Here is an 18,305-nt window from a genome sequence, read left to right as displayed (position 1 = left end):
ACAGCTGATACCCACTGAAACAAGAGCGTGTTTGTGAAAATGAAAGTGCTCGTTTCAGTCAGCGAGACACGTGGAGATAAGCAGGCAGCTGGCAGAGTGAACTGCGCGCTGAGACTGCAGTGCAAACTCTCACTGAGACTGCAGTGTTGAGTGTGGCGCTGGATGGGGGGGAATTATTCCTTCTTTGTACATCTGTGTAGAGCTGTTAACCAGTAATTGCACTCTAATTAGCAGGAACACACTCTGATTACCTGGCGCAGCCCCGACGGGAGCCATGGCAACCATCTCCTGAAGACCTCAGGAGCGCGAGCGCGTCCCGGAGCTGCTCCGTGTCTCTGACTGAGGGAAGAGCGGCGAGATGTTTTATTAACAGCAGTATCGGTACCAGGCTGCGTCTGATCAGCAGCAGCGGTATCACTGGGGCTCTTCTGCTGCTTCACAGTATTAGCGGCAGGACCCTTCTTATCCTCGTGAGCATCATTAGAATTAGCAGTGACGTGTCAGTACCCCAGCGGGTTTAATCACTGTATAGTACTGCTTCATTTAGGACTAGACGAGAGCCAGTGTTCGTTTCAATCTTTCTTTAATAGATTCAATAATATTTGCCAGAACCGTTTCTAAAGCAGTTTCATGAAGATCAAGATGAAACATTACTGAACCTGTAATACTTGCCTGCCAGCTAGTCTGTGTAATAGCTAGTCTGTCAGTTTCTGTAGGTCAACCTGTCACCCAAAACCCGTTCAGACCGACAGACAGACCAATCGCGTGCAGGTATTATCGTAGCGCGCTGTCTCGTTCTATAGGTCGAGCTGTCAGGAAGCGCGAGCGATCCTCCAGGGAGCGCTGACGGCACGCTCGGTCTCCACAGCAACCGGGTCGAACTCGGGGGCGGTGTCACTGCCCTTCCATCCCCTCCCCTCCCCTCCGCGCCTCTCTCCTCCCTCCGTAAGCGAGGAAGCGCCGGACAGACCAGGAGGGGTATTGTCTCCATACACCCCCCCTCCCTCCTCCCCTTCAGGGAAGAGAGCGAACGAGGAGAGGCGCATTACAGACAGACAGCCATGTTTGAGACAGTCCAGCTGGCCTGAGCTGAACTCGTGTGTGCACGGCGAAGGGTGTAAACACGCCACAAGGGCCACAGCGCACCTGCTGTTAAAAATGCAGTGAAAAAATCTCAGTGCGTGTCTCCACGGCAGCTGACAGCGACAGTGTGATTAACAGGGCTCGCGACAGCTGCGAAACAAGAGTGCGGGCCATTCCTGAACCGCAGTCAGAGACGGAGCCAGCAGCACAGAGAACTACAGGACTAGAGTCGAGCAATGTGCTTCAGAACAGAGGCAGCACAGAGAACTACAGGACTAGAGTCGAGCAATGTGCTTCAGAACAGAGGCAGCACATGAACTACAGGACTAGAGTCGAGCAATGTGCTTCAGAACAGAGGCAGCACAGAGAACTACAGGACTAGAGTCGAGCAATGTGCTTCAGAACAGAGGCAGCACAAAGAACTACAGGACTAGAGTCGAGCAATGTGCTTCAGAACAGAGGCAGCACAAAGAACTACAGGACTAGAGTCGAGCAATGTGCTTCAGAACAGAGGCAGCACAAAGAACTACAGGGCTAGAGTCGAGCAATGTGCTTCAGAACAGAGGCAGCACAAAGAACTACAGGACTAGAGTCGAGCAATGTGCTTCAGAACAGAGGCAGCACATGAACTACAGGACTAGAGTCGAGCAATGTGCTTCAGAACAGAGGCAGCACAGAGAACTACAGGACTAGAGTCGAGCAATGTGCTTCAGAACAGAGGCAGCACATGAACTACAGGACTAGAGTCGAGCAATGTGCTTCAGAACAGAGGCAGCACAAAGAACTACAGGACTAGAGTCGAGCAATGTGCTTCAGAACAGAGGCAGCACATGAACTACAGGACTAGAGTCGAGCAATGTGCTTCAGAACAGAGGCAGCACAGAGAACTACAGGACTAGAGTCGAGCAATGTGCTTCAGAACAGAGGCAGCACATGAACTACAGGACTAGAGTCGAGCAATGTGCTTCAGAACAGAGGCAGCACATGAACTACAGGACTAGAGTCGAGCAATGTGCTTCAGAACAGAGGCAGCACAAAGAACTACAGGGCTAGAGTCGAGCAATGTGCTTCAGAACAGAGGCAGCACAGAGAACTACAGGACTAGAGTCGAGCAATGTGCTTCAGAACAGAGGCAGCACAAAGAACTACAGGACTAGAGTCGAGCAATGTGCTTCAGAACAGAGGCAGCACAAAGAACTACAGGACTAGAGTCGAGCAATGTGCTTCAGAACAGAGACAGCACATGAACTACAGGACTAGAGTCGAGCAATGTGCTTCAGAACAGAGGCAGCACATGAACTACTGGCTGCAACACATTGACGTCATCTGCTGTATATTATTACTATTATTAAAGCTGAGGCGCCAATAACGTGTACAGGTTTAACTTCGCAGTGTCACGTTTCTGTTGAGATATATATATATATATATATATATATATATATATATATATATATATATATATATATATACACACTGTAGGCTGATGTGAGCAGCTGTGAAGATACATTTGACAATAATAATAATAATAATAATAATAATAATAATAATAATAATAATAATAATAATAATCTCAATTTATTTACACATCAGCATCACATAGAACTTCAAATTAAACAAACAGGTTTCTATAGAAGTAACCAGATCGAGCCCCGGGATCAATGGAAGCGATAACTAGTCTCAGCGCATCTCTGTGCAAACCGAGCGTTTATGACGCGTCACAGACGCAGAGCACGACTGCCTGTGCTAGGGAGCCCTCTGCTGGTGAGAACTGCAAACTGCAGGTCATAAGCTCCCCATTACTTCTACTGTCGTACACTTCCTGTCCATGTTGCTGAGGAATCAGATACATTCCCAGTGATAATAGATCTCAAGATCTGGTCCTGTTTATTAGATAAACTCTGATATAAAACCACTAGCTAAATGTCATTCATTACTTTGACATGTGTGATGCGTACAGTCCAGCACTATTTAGAGGAGTGATTACTCCTTCCACAGACCCGGACTCAATACCCCTCAGCACTGGCAACGATATTCTCCAGAGATCACTTGCATACAAAGACCTGCAGCCACTAACAGTTTATTACCCAGTGTAGTTCTGCACCGTTAGTTTTGCACGCAGTTTTAGAAATTGTTTCTGACTTTATTATTATTTATTTCTTAGCAGACGTCCTTACCCAGGGTGACTCACAAAAAATACAGATCAAGAATTCCAGTACAATTAAGAGCAAGATATAAAATACAAGGACTTCAGTCCTGATAAGAGCAAATACAAAACCCAGTACGATTTGATGTGGGAGCAGCTCAGGAGCAGAGAACAGTGTTGACAGTTACATCAGGATTAGATAGGAGTGCAGGTGAAATACAAGATACTACAGACTGGGTTGAGTGCAGGATTAAACACAGTGAAACAGGGAGCAGATCAGGGCAAGCTGAGTGCATTAAAGGCAGAGTGCTAGACTGTCCAGATGGGAAGAGGTGAGTTCTACAGGTGTTGTCTTTCCCCCATCAACAAACCTCCCATAAGAAGCTGCTCCGGTCCGCTCCTCGGATCAGGGCCGCTCCGGTCCGCTCCTCGGATCAGGGCCGCTCCGGTCCGCTCCTCGGATCAGGGCCGCTCCGGTCCGCTCCTCGGATCAGGGCCGCTCCGGTCCGCTCCTCGGATCAGGGCCGCTCCGGTCCGCTCCTCGGATCAGGGGTGCAGAGGCATCTTCGCAGCTCTGTGTTGAGCGTGTCGCGGGTGGTTTGGGACGCACCGTTCCTCTGGACGCGCCCGTGCTCACAGCTGTGCTGCTCCTTGGAGGGGGGGGGGGACGGCTTCACTCTCCGAACCATGTTCTCATAGATCTGATTCTCTGGAGAGAGAGAGAGAGAGAAGAGAAGAGAAGAGAAGAGAAGAGAAGAGAGAGGGAGGGAGAGAGAGAGAAGAGAAGAGAGAGGAGAGAAGAGAAGAGAAGAGAAGAGAAGAGAGAGGGAGGGAGAGAGAGAGAAGAGAAGAGAGACGGTGGGTTAGGCTTTGTGTTACATTAATTCCTTATCAAACAAATCAAGTGAAAATCAACAATGATAAATCTCTGCGTAGAAACAGTGTGTTTGTCGGCCCGGCTGGGCTGAGCCGCACCTGTGAGCTGCGGGCTGCTCCTCCTCCACCTTCCATACAGGCAGCGGCACAGCCACACCGCTCCCAGCACAGCTCCCAGTGCTCCCAGTCCCACCAGCAGCCACAGCACCCAGTGTGAGAGAGGAATCTCGAGCTGCTCAGGCCGTTCTGCAACACAAAGAGCCCCGGTCAGTCCAGGCTGCTGACCAGCACAGTGTAAAGAGCCCCGGTCAGTCCGGGCTGCTGACCAGCACAGTGTAAAGAGCCCCGGTCAGTCCGGGCTGCTGACCAGCACAGTGTAAAGAGCCCCGGTCAGTCCGGGCTGCTGACCAGCACAGTGTAAAGAGCCCCGGTCAGTCCGGGCTGCTGACCAGCACAGTGTAAAGAGCCCCGGTCAGTCCGGGCTGCTGACCAGCACAGTGTAAAGAGCCCCGGTCAGTCCGGGCTGCTGACCAGCACAGTGTAAAGAGCCCCGGTCAGTCCGGGCTGCTGACCAGCACAGTGTAAAGAGGTCATTCGGACCATCAGCCCTCCTCCGGCTCACAGCAGATCTAAAAACAAACGCATTTTAAAGATCCCACATAATGATTCTGGCTAATTTCTCGATGTGTCTCGCTAACCTCGCCCCCAGTTTCCTGTGTGAACGAGATTGCTGAGCACAGGGCAGTGAGCTGACAGTGCTGCGGGTTACCAGCGTCACACCGAGAAACCGAGGCGAGAAAACAGTGAAGCAACAGCAAGCCACAGAGGGGAACAGCCGGGAGAGGAGCCAGGCCATGCTGCAGCCTGGGACCAGGTTTCTCATGAAAACAGGAGCCCAGCCTCGTAATAACACTGCAGCCTCGCAGTAACACTGCAGCCTCGTAATAACACTGCAGCCTCGCAGTAACACTGCAGCCTCGTAATAACAGTGCAGCCTCGCAGTAACAGTGCATCCTCTCAGTAACAGTGCAGCCTCACAGTAACAGTGCAGCCTCGCAGTAACAGTGCAGCCTCACAGTAACAGTGCAGCCTCGCAGTAACAGTGCAGCCTCGCAGTAACAGTGCAGCCTCACAGTAACAGTGCATCCTCTCAGTAACAGTGCAGCCTCACAGTAACAGTGCAGCCTCGCAGTAACAGTGCAGCCTCACAGTAACAGTGCAGCCTCGCAGTAACAGTGCAGCCTCACAGTAACAGTGCAGCCTCACAGTAACAGTGCAGCCTCGCAGTAACAGTGCAGCCTCACAGTAACAGTGCAGCCTCGTAATAACAGTGCAGCCTCGCAGTAACAGTGCAGCCTCACAGTAACAGTGCAGCCTCACAGTAACAGTGCAGCCTCGTAATAACAGTGCAGCCTCGCAGTAACAGTGCAGCCTCGTAATAACAGTGCAGCCTCGCAGTAACAGTGCAGCCTCGCAGTAACAGTGCAGCCTCACAGTAACAGTGCAGCCTCACAGTAACAGTGCAGCCTCGTAATAACAGTGCAGCCTCGCAGTAACAGTGCAGCCTCACAGTAACAGTGCAGCCTCGCAGTAACAGTGCAGCCTCGCATTAACAGTGCAGCTTTGTGGTTGAGTCGTCTCTCTGCACTCAGTCTGCAAGGGGAACAAACAAACCCACAGACCCGCCCCCCCCCCCCCCCCGCTTCCAGTCAGAGCGGGACTGAGGGGGGGGGGGGGGGGGGGGGGGCTCGGCTCAGAGGCTGCTGCTCTCTGCACTGAGACACACTGAGGGCTGCTCCCCAGTGCCATTATCATCCACAAGAAACAGTTACACAGGATCAAATCGATCTGTAATGCTTCTGTCCCCTGTGCCCTACCCTCTAGACTTTATACTGCCCTCTGCCCCCCTCTCCCTCTCCCTCTCCCTCTCCCTCTCCCCCTCCCCTCCCCTCTCTCTCCCCTCTCCTCACCCTCTACACACAGCAGGGTCCCATTCCCACAGCTGGTCTGCAGCGCGGGGATCTCCAGGATGACTCTGCAGAAGTAGTGTCCCGAGTCTTGGGGGGTGAGCTGGTTTAGGGTGAGGGCTGAGCCATTGTACCAGGTCCGCTGCACCACACGCTGGAAGGTGTCCTGATTGGACTGGGTTTCTGTCTTGTTGCCGTGGAGCACCGTGTCCGACACCTTGCTCTGCTTCGGGCAGTCTTTGTCGGTCCCGGCCTGCTGGCTGTGTCGGATCCACTCCACCCGGACCCTGTCAGCACCCGCCGGGGTCTGGAAGCTGCAGTTCAGAGTGACAGAGCCATTCCACGAAACAGTCAGGGCTGAGGGAGACTGAGAGACTGAAACACCCTGCCAGAGAGCTCTCACTGCGGGGAGAGGGGAGAGGGGGGAGAGGAGAGGAGAGAGGGGTGAGAGGAGGGGGGAGAGGGTAGAGAGAGGGAGGGGAGAGGGGTGAGAGGAGAGGGGAGAGAGGGGGGGAGGGGAGAGGGGGGGAGGGGAGAGAGGAGGGGTGAGAGGGGTGAGAGGAGGGGGGAGAGGGTAGAGAGAGGGAGAGGAGAGAGGGGAGAGAGAGAGGAGAGAGGAGAGTGGGGAGAGGGGGGAGAGGAGAGGAGAGAGGGGTGAGAGGAGAGGGGAGAGGGGAGAGAGGGGGGGTGAGAGGGGTGAGAGGAGGGGGGAGAGGGTAGAGAGAGGGAGGGGAGAGAGGGGAGAGAGAGAGGAGAGAGGAGAGAGGGGGGAGAGGAGAGGAGAGAGGGGTGAGAGGAGGGGGGAGAGGGTAGAGAGAGGGAGAGGAGAGAGGGGAGAGAGAGAGAGGAGAGAGGAGAGAGGGGAGAGGAGAGAGGAGAGAGAAAGGGGTGAGAGGAGAGGGGAGAGAGGGAGAGGAGAGAGGGGAGGGGAGAGAGGAGAAAGACAAATAAAAGAGGAGAGGTGAGCTGCAGTCTATCTATCACACTGATCATCTCGTCGCTTCTTTTTAAATAATTGTCTGGTGGTGCCTGCTGGAAACACTGGCACTGGAGATGGAAAGGTTGGACATCGCTGCTTTAATTAAGGCAGGACAAATGAAAACATTGTTGATGTGTTAGTTCAAACCTCCTCTTCCTGTAATGCTAGTTTTAACAGAGGCCACCGTTTCTATATTAATCTTCTACGCCTCACTGCAGGTGGGTTTGAACAGCCCCTCGGATCTGCAAAACTCAAACAGTGCAGTGAGACCACAACTCAATCAGACTTCATCATCACAAACAAAGAACAGTCTTCACAGCTTATCTAAAACACAAAGTAGAAAGACAAATGTACATTATCTCCCCTTGTTAACCCAGCTCTACACTAGACTATGAAACTAACCACAGACATACACTTAAGGAAGTGATCTAAACAAACCCTATCAGCCTTTTCTGTGAAAATGACAATCTATAACGTACATGTTAACACTATACATGCACATGTACTTGATAAGAGAAACCAGCACTGTCGACTACAATCGAAACTGCTTCACAGTGATACGCCGTTCAAAGTCCTTTCAGCTAAAGGAGTGATTTTCAAGACGGGAGGGAAAGCGTTTGAAACCCGCAGTGTCGTGTCCCGTGTCCCGTGTCCCGTGTCCCGTGTCCCGTGTCCCGTGTCCCGTGTCCCCCGTCCCCGAGCCCCAGGAGAGCTTACCTGCGCAGGTGAGGAGCTGCAGAAAGACCACACCGTTCCAGCGCCGCATGCTGCCTCCCAGTCCAGCCAGTCCAGCCCAGCCCGGTCCGGTCCGGTTCTCGTTCTCGTTCTCGTTCTCTCTCTCTCTCTCTCTCTCTCTCTCTCTCTCTCTCTCTCTCTCTCTCTCTCTCTTGTAATTTAACATACGTGTATTAGTTATTAATAAAATAAAAACATAACTATACAAAACCAGTAAAGGAAGTGTGTCAGTCTAGCATCACATGAAGCGCTCACCGAGAGAAACCCCCGAATGAGACTGAGAGTCGCTTCCTTCCTCCCACGGGGCGGGGGGGCTGGGCTTCGAACCGAGGGGCTGGGGGGTGGGCTGCCTCATTTGAGACAAGTGGTTTTAAACAATTATTATTATTATTATTATTATTATTATTATTATTATTATTATTATTATTTAGTGGCTGATACCTTTTCCTATTTATATAGGGCCTTAATGGGAAATTGCATTGTTTACATAAAAACTGAACACTGACTGAATTTACCTGAGGTGTATTTATTTACTGAAAAGTTAATTGTGAAACAATGAAACAATGAAATTACAGGGTTTTTAAAACAAAGGACCCCCCTCGCTTTTACTACACAGTATCCGTGCTACACACACACACACACACACACACATCTCTGATCATCCGGAGTGTGTAGAAGCAGATCCTGTGGTAACGCTAGTTATCTTTCGATAGTTAAATCATTATTTCCAAACCCAACACTGCATAGGTGTTAATTCGTCTACACTTTTCAAAGTGTTAATTTAACACTTTTTTTTTCCAACTTTGAAAGTGTTGATTTTATCACCCACAGTGTTAAATTCGCGAATGAAATTTTGCTGTGTGGTTATCATGAGGGACTCGGAGGGAGGCAGCTGTTTTAACTTCGTCCTTAAAGACACGTTTGCCCGCTCGGCTGTAAAGCGTGAGATTACCAGAAGCAGAAAACCACGCGAACCCAAACCACGCGCCCCCTCCCCCCTCTCACAAAACAACCAAACACAGCAAAAAAGCAGGTCCGGTTTGTGAATATGTTTGCGTGTTGTGTGAAATAGTTTGTTAAGATGACTTGAAACCTTTATTTTAATTATATATATATATATATATATATATATATATATATATATATATATATATATATATATATATATATATATATATATATAATTTAATACTTTTGGATTTTAATTGAATTGAAACACGTGTATTCAGTTTAATTTATTGAATTAATGAATTATCCTAATCTTGAGTGACGCTGGGTTTGAGTTATTGTTTTTGTTTTTATAATCTGCTTTTATCTGGGTTCCATTGTAGTTTTCACTATTCACCCTCTCACCCATTACCCGCTGCCCGCTTCCACCCGCCGCTACCCCAACGATTCAACAACAAAGAACTACAACTCCCCTCGAACAGGCAGCAAAGAACTGCGCTTCCCAGAATTCCGCAGCCCGGTGCTGCTGGCCAGGAAGGGCTCGCGCGGCCCCCATCATCAGCACCAGCTTTGTGCTGCAGAGGAGGCGGCGGAGCAGCAACATCCTGGGAACAAAATCCTGGATCAATTGCATGTTCTTCAGCAAAGACGCCCTTCATACTGTGCCGGAGCAAACAGGGAGACGCGGGGATGGGCGACCAGAAGGTAGTCTTGTCTTTATTTATTCTTGCTGTGTGTTTAAAATGTTTTTTTTTTTTTTTGTAAAGCTGTCAGCATTTTCTAACAAGGGATCTTAAAAAGAAAAAAGAAAAAGAAAAATCCCTGATAGCGCCGAGCCTGTTATCCGGGGAGCCGGGGGGAGCTCGGGGGTGAGCCTGGGAGCCGGGGGGAGCTGGGGGGGGGGAGCTGGGGGGGGGGGAGCTGGGGGGGGGGAGCCGGGGGGTGAGCTGGGGGGGGGAGCCGGGGGGTGAGCTGGGGGGTGAGCCGGGGAGCCGAGGAGCCGAGGAGCCGAGGGGGGGGGGGGGGGGGGGGGGGGAGCCGGGGGGTGAGCTGGGGGGGGGAGCCGGGGGGTGAGCTGGGGGGTGAGCCGGGGAGCCGAGGAGCCGAGGGGGGGGGGGGGGGTCTTTGATTTATAGGATTTGAAATTACTTTGACAGATGCACGTATTTCCAGACACGCAGGTGATGCATCAGCAACAGAAATGATGCAGAAAGAGATAGCGGGGTTGGTATTTGCAGATCATTCGAGCTTCACGAATCTGCAGCAATATGAATAACAATGTATATACCGCTGATAGAGGAAGAGCCGCCGCCGCTCCCACACAGTGCGATTAGAAATACAATGAAACACCGCGAGGAAAAGAATGCCACATGAAACCAACCGGGTCACGTGCATGGGAAGGGGCTGACATCCCCAGAAATAACAGCGTGCTGGTTTCACGCGTGCTGGTTTCACGCGTGCCGTACTCTGTAGCGCCGGCGTGCAGACAGCACGGATCCGCACGGTGTCGGGAGAGGATTAGCCCTTGTTTTATTAGCAGTACTATGCTAGCCAATCAGAGTGCAGCGTCCTGACAGGAGAAGGCGTGTTACCTTTGTAAGGACAGCGCGTTATTAAGCCCGGAGTGTTTTCCAAAACATCTGTGCAGATCAATGGCTCGACCGTTGAGGCTGTGACGCGGACACGGAGTACAGTCTGCTCCGCTGTGTCCAGTAATGCGTGTGATTGAGAGTGAGTGGCGAGGGCTCGCAGGAATTCATCAGAAAGAGTAAAGAGAGAAGGAGCGTTAATTATTCAACAGCACTGGACAGACAGCACCCGGATGCGACGTTAGGACTTCTGAAGGTTTGAAATCACGCCTAATAATTCAATAATGTGAGCGCGGTCTTGCACGCATGTGTCTGCTGTATCTGAATAATAATAATAATAATAATAATAATAATAATAATAATAATAATACTGCTTCTAATAATACTAGTTTGCATTGAGAGGTAAATAGACTGTAGTTTTATAAAGACGGCAGGAATAGTTCAAAGTACACAGCGGTTATCGTGCCCCTCACCCGCATTGAACTCCTAGAGGGAGCGCTGACGTGTGTTTCACGCACACTAGATACAGAATCGAGTGTCTGTCTGTCTGTCTGTGTCTGTGTGTGTGTGTGTGTGTGTCTGTCCTGACTGTCTGTCTGTGTGTGTGTCTGTGTGTGTCTGTGTGTTTGTCTTGACCGCGTGTGTGTGTCTGTCTGTCTGTCTGTCTGTCTGTCTGTCTGTGTGTCTGTCTGTCTGTCTGTCTGTCTGTCTGTGTGTGTGTGTGTGTGTGTGTGTCTGTCCTGTCTGTCTGTCTGTGTGTGTGTGTGTGTGTCTGTCCTGACTGTCTGTCTGTGTCTGTGTGTGTGTGTGTGTGTGTCTGTCCTGACTGTCTGTCTGTCTGTCTGTCTGTGTGTGTATGTGTGTGTGTGTCTGTCCTGACTGTCTGTGTGTGTGTGTGTGTGTGTGTGTGTGTGTGTGTGTGTCTGTCCTGACTGTCTGTCTGTCTGTGTGTCTGTCTTGACCGCGTGTGTGTGTGTCTGCAGGACGGGATGCAGAAGATCATCACCACGCTGGCCGTGAAGAACGAGGAGATCCAGAACTTCATTCTGCTGCTGAAACAGAGTCTGCAAAATATAGAGGTACCAACCCGACCTCAACCACAGTTTGCCAGTTTTGTAAAATTCTTCCTCAACACCCATGACTCTCTCCTCTCGCCTCTCTCCTGTCCTCTCACTCTCTCATCTCTGCTCTCTCCTGTCCTCTCTCCTCTCTCCCTCTCTCACTGTCTCTCTGTCTCTGCAGGTGAACTCCAGTCAGGCTCAGGCAGAGCTGGAGTCGGAGTTCAGCTCTCTATACAACGTCCTGGACGAGCTGAAGGACAGCATGCTGACCAAGATCAAGCAGGAGAGAGCGAGCAAGACCTACGAGCTACAGGTGGGGAGAGAAGGGGAGGGGAGAGGAGAGGGGATATCAAGCAAAGGTGAGCCAGCAGGAGCTACAAGCTGCAAGCAGTGACAGATCTTTCGCTATGTCTCTCTGCAGACTCAGCTGAGCGCGTGCACGAAGGCGCTGGAGAGCTCGGAGGAGCTGCTGGAGCTGGCCAATCAGACACTGTGCACGGCCGAGAGTGACGACTTCATCCAGGTGCGTGTGTGTGTCTCAGTGTCTCTGTGTCTGTGTGTGTGTGTGTGGTTGTGTCTCTCTGTGTGTGGTTGTGTCTCTGTGTGTGTGTCTGTGTCTCTGTGTGTGTGTGTCTGTGTCTCTGTGTGTGTGTGTGTCTGTGTGTGTGTGTGTGTGTGTCTCTGTGTGTGTGTGTGTGTGTGTGTGTCTGTCTGTGTGTGTGTCTGTGTCTGTGTGTGTGTGTGTCTCTGTGTGTGTCTGTGTCTCTGTGTGTGTGTGTGTGTGTGTGTGTGTGTGTGTGTGTCTCTGTGTGTGTGTGTGTGTGTGTGTGTGTGTCTCTGTGTGTGTGTGTGTGTCTCTGTGTCTCTGTGTGTGTGTGTCTCCTCTGCTTTCACCAGTGTGGAGTTAGCAGTCAGAGGTTCTGAAGCGAGTGCAGTGCAGTGCAGACTGGAGCCCCTCCAGGTCGGGTTCGGATTCTAAAGTTTTAACCCTGCTCTCCACTGAGTCCTGTGCACTAGAAAGCACTGCAGAGCAGGAAAGAAGCAATGCTCAGGACTGCTGGCAATTGCATGAGCCGGTCTGCGTGTGGATTTCACTGACTTCTCTCTCTCTCCTCTCTCTCTCTCTCTCTCTCTATGTCTCTCTGCTTGCTCTCTCAAGGCTGCCAGGCAGATTAAGGATAGGTATTGTAAACTCTCTGATTCATCCCAGAGCTGCGTTTCACGTGCTCATGTTGTTTTTATTATTAGTTTATTTTGCTCTGACTCCTCCCCCGCTCTGACTCCTCCCCCGCTCTGGCTCTTCCCCCGCTCTGGCTCTTCCCCCGCTCTGGCTCCTCCCCCGCTCCGGCTCCTCCCCCGCTCTGACTCCTCCCCCGCTCTGACTCCTCCCCCGCTCTCAGTCGCCTCTAGAGTTTTACTCATCGTTTGGTTTCTGTTATAAAATGTTTGTCCCCTAGGAGGCAGTGTTCACCATGTATTTGCTCTGGAGTCTCCAGCACCCCTCACCTGATCATCGTGTAGTTGAATGTGCTTCATCCTTTCATGTAGTCGCTTGCCTGCTGCTGTTTCACTTGTAATTGTGTAATCTGTTATTCTACCGTATCACTGATCGATTGCACTTCAATTACGCATTTTTGTCATTCAATCATTCTTGTATTTATCAACCACTTCTGGTGATGCCAATAGTTTAAAAAAAGAACACCCCTCCCCTTTTCTCTCCCCCACGGCAGTGTTACCATGGCACCCGCGTTCCGCCTGTCTCTCAAGGCCAAGGTCAGCGACAGCATGAGCCACCTGATGGTGGACTTCAGCCGGGAAAGAAGCCAACTGAAGAGCCTGTCCTTCCTGCCAGGTGAGGGGGATCGAGGGTCTCTTTGTCTGTGTGTGCTCATCAGCCTGGCTCCCTGATGTGTGTGACTCTCTCCCTCTCTCCTGGGACCCCTGTGATGGCTCTCTCTCAGTGTGTGACTCTCTGCTCTCTCCCTTTCTCCTGGGACCCCTGTGATGGCTCTCTCTCAGTGTGTGACTCTCTGCTCTCTCCTCAGTCCTGGGACCCCCTGTGATGGCTCTCTCAGTGTGTGACTCTCTGCTCTCTCCTCAGTCCTGGGACCCCTGTGATGGCTCTCTCAGTGTGTGACTCTCTGCTCTCCCTCTCTCCTGGGACCCCTGTGATGGCTCTCTGTGTGTGACTCTCTGCTCTCTCCTCAGTCCTGGGACCCCTGTGATGGCTCTCTCAGTGTGTGACTCTCTGCTCTCTCCTCAGTCCTGGGACCCCTGTGATGGCTCTCTCAGTGTGTGACTCTCTGCTCTCCCTCTCTCCTGGGACCCCTGTGATGGCTCTCTGTGTGTGACTCTCTGCTCTCTCCTCAGTCCTGGGACCCCTGTGATGGATCTCTCTCAGTGTGTGACTCTCTGCTCTCTCCTCAGTCCCCGGGACCCCTGTGATCGATCTCTCCCAGTGCCTGGTTGCTGATAACTGCGTGACTGTGGTGTGGAGCGTCCCGGGGGAGGATGCCAAGATTGAGCACTTCGACCTGGAGTACCGGCGCACCGACCACGAGGGGGCTCCACGCGGCAGAGAGGAGCACCCCTGGATGGTGGTGGAGGGGATCAGAGGGAGCGAGTACACCTGAGAGGTGAGGGAGGGGGGCAGGGGGACTCATTGATTACCTGCCTGGTGTTTCTATGGTGATAGTGACCCCTCTCTGTGTGCAGGTCAGCGGTTCGACACGCGGGTTCATGACGTTCCGTGTGAAGGCGTGTAACAAGGCCGTGGCGGGAGAATTCTCCGAGCCCGTTACCCCTGGAAACCAGCGGTACGTAGCGGGCAGCGAGCGAGTGGATACTCCCACACGGGTCTGCTTCACCCAGCAGCTTACTTACACTCAGCAATATATTACAGTGCGGTGGCTGCTGCTTGTGGCTTCCTAAAGAGGAGGGGCTGAGAGGGGAGATGTGTGGACCTTGTCTCACTGCCTCCCCTCTCCTCTCTCCTCTCTCCCCCTCTCTCTCCTAACCTCCTCTCTCCTCTCCCCCCTCCTCTCTCCCCCCTCTCTCTCCTCTCCCCCCTCTCTCTCTCTCTCTCCTCTCTCTCTCTCTCTCTCTCTCTCTCCCCCCTCTCTCTCTCTCTCCCCTCTCTCTCTCCCCCCTCTCTCTTCTCTCCCCTCTCCCCCTCTCCCCCCTCCTCTCCTCTCCCCCCCTCTCTCTCCACAGCCTTCGTGTTCAAGCTGGACTCTGGCTCCTCTCATCAGAACCTGCGTGTGGAGGGTCTCAGTGTGGAGTGGGACTCGACGGGGGGGAAGGTGCTGGAGATGAAGAAGGAGATGAAGACCCGGCCGGCCTCCCCGCTCAACTCCCCGGCCAGGTGAGACCTCACTGCGCACTGCTCCGTGTCTCTCATTATGAGACCTCGCGCACTGCTCCGTGTCTCTCATTATGAGACCTCACTGCGCACTGCTCCGTGTCTCGCTGTGAGACCTCACTGCGCACTGCTCCGTGTCTCTCGCTGTGAGACCTCACTGCGCACTGCTCCGTGTCTCTCGCTGTGAGACCTCACTGCGCACTGCTCCGTGTCTCTCGCTGTGAGACCTCACTGCGCACAGCTCCGTGTCTCTCGCTGTGAGACCTCACTGCGCACTGCTCCGTGTCTCTCACTGTGAGACCTCACTGCGCACTGCTCCATGTCTCTCATTGTGAGACTTCACTGCGCACTGCTCCGTGTCTCTCATTGCGAGACCTCGTTCATTATCTCTATATTTCCTGACACACACTTCCGTATTTAATCTCCTTCCGCCCCCCTGCCCTGCCCCCCCCCCCAGGTCCGCCATGATGATGTCACCCAAGAGAACGCCTATGGCGCGGGGGAGCCGGGATCGATTCACAGCCGAGTCCTACACTGTGCTGGGTGAGCGTGAGTGAGTGTGTGTGTGTGTGTGTGTGTGTGTGTGTGTCAGGGGGTGTGTGTGTGTGTGTGTCAGGGGGTGTCAGAGTGTGTGTGAGGGTGTCAGAGTGTGTGTGTGTGAGGGTGTCAGAGTGTGTGTGTGTGAGTGTGTCAGTGTGAGTGTGTGTCAGAGTGTGTGTGTGTGTGTGTGTGTGTGTGTGTCATGGTGTGTGTGTCATGGTGTGTCAGTGTGAGGGTGTGTGTGTGTGTGTCGGTGTGAGTGCGTGTCATGGTGTGTGTGTGTCGGTGTGAGTGCGTGTCATGGTGTGTGTGTGTCGGTGTGAGTGCGTGTCATGGTGTGTGTGTGTCGGTGTGAGTGCGTGTCATGGTGTGTGTTTCCAGACGCTGCTCTGACCCCTCTCCGTCGTCCCGTCCCCCAGCGGACACTGCGCTGGACTGCGGGCAGCACTACTGGGAGGTGCGTTTCGATAAGGACAGCAAGGCGTTCGCGGCCGGCCTCGCGCTGCGCTCCCTCGGGAAGTTCGACCAGCTCGGCAAGACTAGCGCCTCCTGGTGTCTGCATCTGAACAACTGGCTGCAGACCAGCTTCACCGCCAAGCACAACAACAAGGCCAGGAGCCTGGAGGGGCCGGTGCCAGACAGGCTGGGGGTGCACTGCAGCTACGAGGAGGGTGAGAGAGAGACTGGGGGTGCACTGCAGCTACGAGGAGGGTGAGAGAGAGACTGGGGGTGCACTGCAGCTACGAGGAGGGTGAGAGAGAGACTGGGGATACACTGCAGCTACGAGGAGGGTGAGAGAGAGACTGGGGGTGCACTGCAGCTATGAGGAGGGTGAGAGAGAGACTGGGTGGGAGAGAGACTGGGGGTGCACTGCAGCTATGAGGAGGGTGAGAGAGAGACTGGGGGTGCACTGCAGCTATGAGGAGGGTGAGAGAGAGACTGGGTGGGAGAGAGACTGGGGGTGCACTGCAGCTATGAGGAGGGTGAGAGAGAGACTGGTGGTGCACTGCAGCTGTGAGGAGGGTGAGAGAGAGACTGGGGGTGCACTGCAGCTATGAGGAGGGTGAGAGAGAGACTGGGGGGGAGAGAGACTGGGGGTGCACTGCAGCTACGAGGAGAGTGAGAGAGAGATGGGGGAGAGAGACTCTGGGTGCACTGCAGCTGTGAGGAGGGTGAGAGAGACTGGAGGGAGAGAGACTGGGGGTGCACCTCAGTTACGAGGATGGGGAGAGGGGGAGAGGGGGGGAGGGAGGGACGGGGTGCTTCTACAAGCACAGTATTAACCCCTTGCTCCCCTCCCTGTTGTTTCAGGTCTCCTCTCATTCTATAACGCTCACACCAAGCAGCTGCTCCACACCTTCAAGACCAAGTTCACTCAGCCTGTGGTACCGGCCTTCATGGTGAGTGTGAGCCCCGTCCCCGTCCCCGCCCCCCGTATCAGCACAGACGGATCACACTCCTCTAACAGCCTGATAGTGGAATCCGTACCGTGCTGTGTGAGAGTGAGCTCTGTGCTCCAGTGTAACCCTGCCCCTGCCTCTGCTGCCCCCTGCAGGTGTGGAACGGAAGCTTCTCGGTGCAGACCGGCCTGCAGGTCCCGAGCACCATCAAGTGTCTCCAGAAACGCAACAGCGGAACCAGCAGCTCCACCGCCAGCCTGACCTAGAACCGGGGAGCGGCGCCTAGAACCGGGGAGCGGCACCTAGAACCGGGGAGCGGCACCTAGAGCTTCCCCAAGCGCATTCCCACTTACATGAATGCAGTCGCAATATATCCGAATATACCGTGTGCTTGTGTGCGCGCGTGTGTGCTCGTATGTGCGTCCGTGTGCTTGTGTGTGTGTGCGCGCGTATGTTCGTATGTGTGTGCGCACGCGTGTGTTCGTATGTGTGTGTGCGCTCGTGTGTGTATGTGTGTGCGCACGCGTGTGTGCTTGGGTTTGTGTGTGTGCTCGTGTGTGTGTGTGTGTGCGCACGCGTGTGTATGTGTGTGCGCACGCGTGTGTGCTTGGGTTTGTGTGTGTGCTCGTGCGTGTGTGTGCTCGTGTGTGTGCTCATGTGTGTCCTTGTATGTGTGTGTGTGCTCGTGTGTGTGCGTGCACGTGTGTGTGTGTGTGCGTGCGCGTGTGTGCGTGCTCGTATGTGTGCGCGTGTGCTCGTGTGTGTGTGCTTGTATGTGTGTGTGTGCTCGTGTGTGTGCGCGTGTGTGCGTGCTCGTATGTGTGCGCGTGTGCTCGTGTGTGCGTGCTTGTATGTGTGTGTGTGCTCGTGTGTGTGCCTGCGCGTGTGCTCGTGCTGCACAGGCTGCTATTGCTGCATTTTTAATTAACTTCATGGGGTTGTTTTTAATACTGTGGATGGTGCCACCTAGTGGCTCCTGTACTGGCCCGGGTCTGCAAGTTCTGTAGCGATGATGTCACAATACCCCCGTGAGAGACGGGGAGACAGACAGGCAATCGGGGAGGCAGTGAGACTAAATAAACACATTTATGAAATCCTGTGATCCCAAAAGCTATAGATTATAGATGTTTTTTTTGTATCAATATGAAGTCATTAATGTTTACCCTGGAATCGACACAAGAAACTCTTCCCAGGAGAGTTTCCTCAGCTCAGCTCTGCAAAGGAAGGCTGGGTAGCCCTTCCCATTACCAGAGTAACCTTACCCAATTATAGTAGGAATAACACTGAGCATAACTATATAGAAACATGCGTAACCTTCAGGTATGTAGTGTTGAAGTTCATACTTCCTGAACTAAGATTTTTCATTATGCTGTTCAGCTTTAAATTGAGTACACTGGTGATTACCCTGCCTGACCAGCAGGTGTCACCATGGCTCCTCAACTGTGACAAATGGAATTTTTATACAGCAAAATTTGGAGTCTTGATTTCGGGGAGGGGAGGGGGAGACGAGACGAGATTAAGAATCATGAATGTTTTAAAAATCAGTGCAAATTAAAATCTGCTTTTTTTCATGACTGCTTCTCAATGATTCGGTTGTGTCTCTGTGTAATTCCAGCATTGCAA

At 52.7% G+C, this 18,305-nt stretch overlaps 2 protein-coding genes across 2 annotated transcripts; one reads left to right on the top strand and one right to left on the bottom strand.

Moving 5' to 3' along the window:
* Positions 1-2,641: 2,641 nt before the first annotated feature.
* Positions 2,642-8,076, bottom strand: LOC131731689 (uncharacterized). The gene is made up of 4 exons (XM_059020952.1): positions 7,766-8,076; positions 6,073-6,471; positions 4,202-4,348; positions 2,642-3,935 (listed from the first exon to the last, which is right to left on the bottom strand). The coding sequence occupies exons 1-4, from the start codon at positions 7,947-7,949 to the stop codon at positions 3,745-3,747; spliced, it is 921 nt and encodes a 306-aa protein (XP_058876935.1). The 5' UTR covers positions 7,950-8,076; the 3' UTR covers positions 2,642-3,744.
* A 666-nt stretch (positions 8,077-8,742) lies between these two features.
* Positions 8,743-18,256, top strand: LOC117415320 (fibronectin type III and SPRY domain-containing protein 1). Its single transcript, XM_059020955.1, is given in 15 exon segments — positions 8,743-8,816; positions 9,115-9,436; positions 11,304-11,399; positions 11,563-11,694; positions 11,803-11,904; positions 12,541-12,563; positions 13,112-13,233; positions 13,809-14,017; positions 14,097-14,183; positions 14,185-14,197; positions 14,595-14,745; positions 15,200-15,285; positions 15,702-15,953; positions 16,594-16,682; positions 16,838-18,256. Coding segments are annotated over 14 exon segments (1,488 nt in total). The 5' UTR covers positions 8,743-8,816; positions 9,115-9,421; the 3' UTR covers positions 16,949-18,256.
* The last annotated feature ends 49 nt before the right edge of the window (positions 18,257-18,305 follow it).

Source organism: Acipenser ruthenus, unplaced genomic scaffold, assembly GCF_902713425.1.
Source record: "Acipenser ruthenus unplaced genomic scaffold, fAciRut3.2 maternal haplotype, whole genome shotgun sequence".
NCBI classification, from domain to species: Eukaryota; Metazoa; Chordata; class Actinopteri; order Acipenseriformes; family Acipenseridae; genus Acipenser; species Acipenser ruthenus.
The sequence above is the reverse complement of the archived record's forward strand: the minus strand, read 5'-3'. Positions and strand labels throughout refer to the sequence as shown.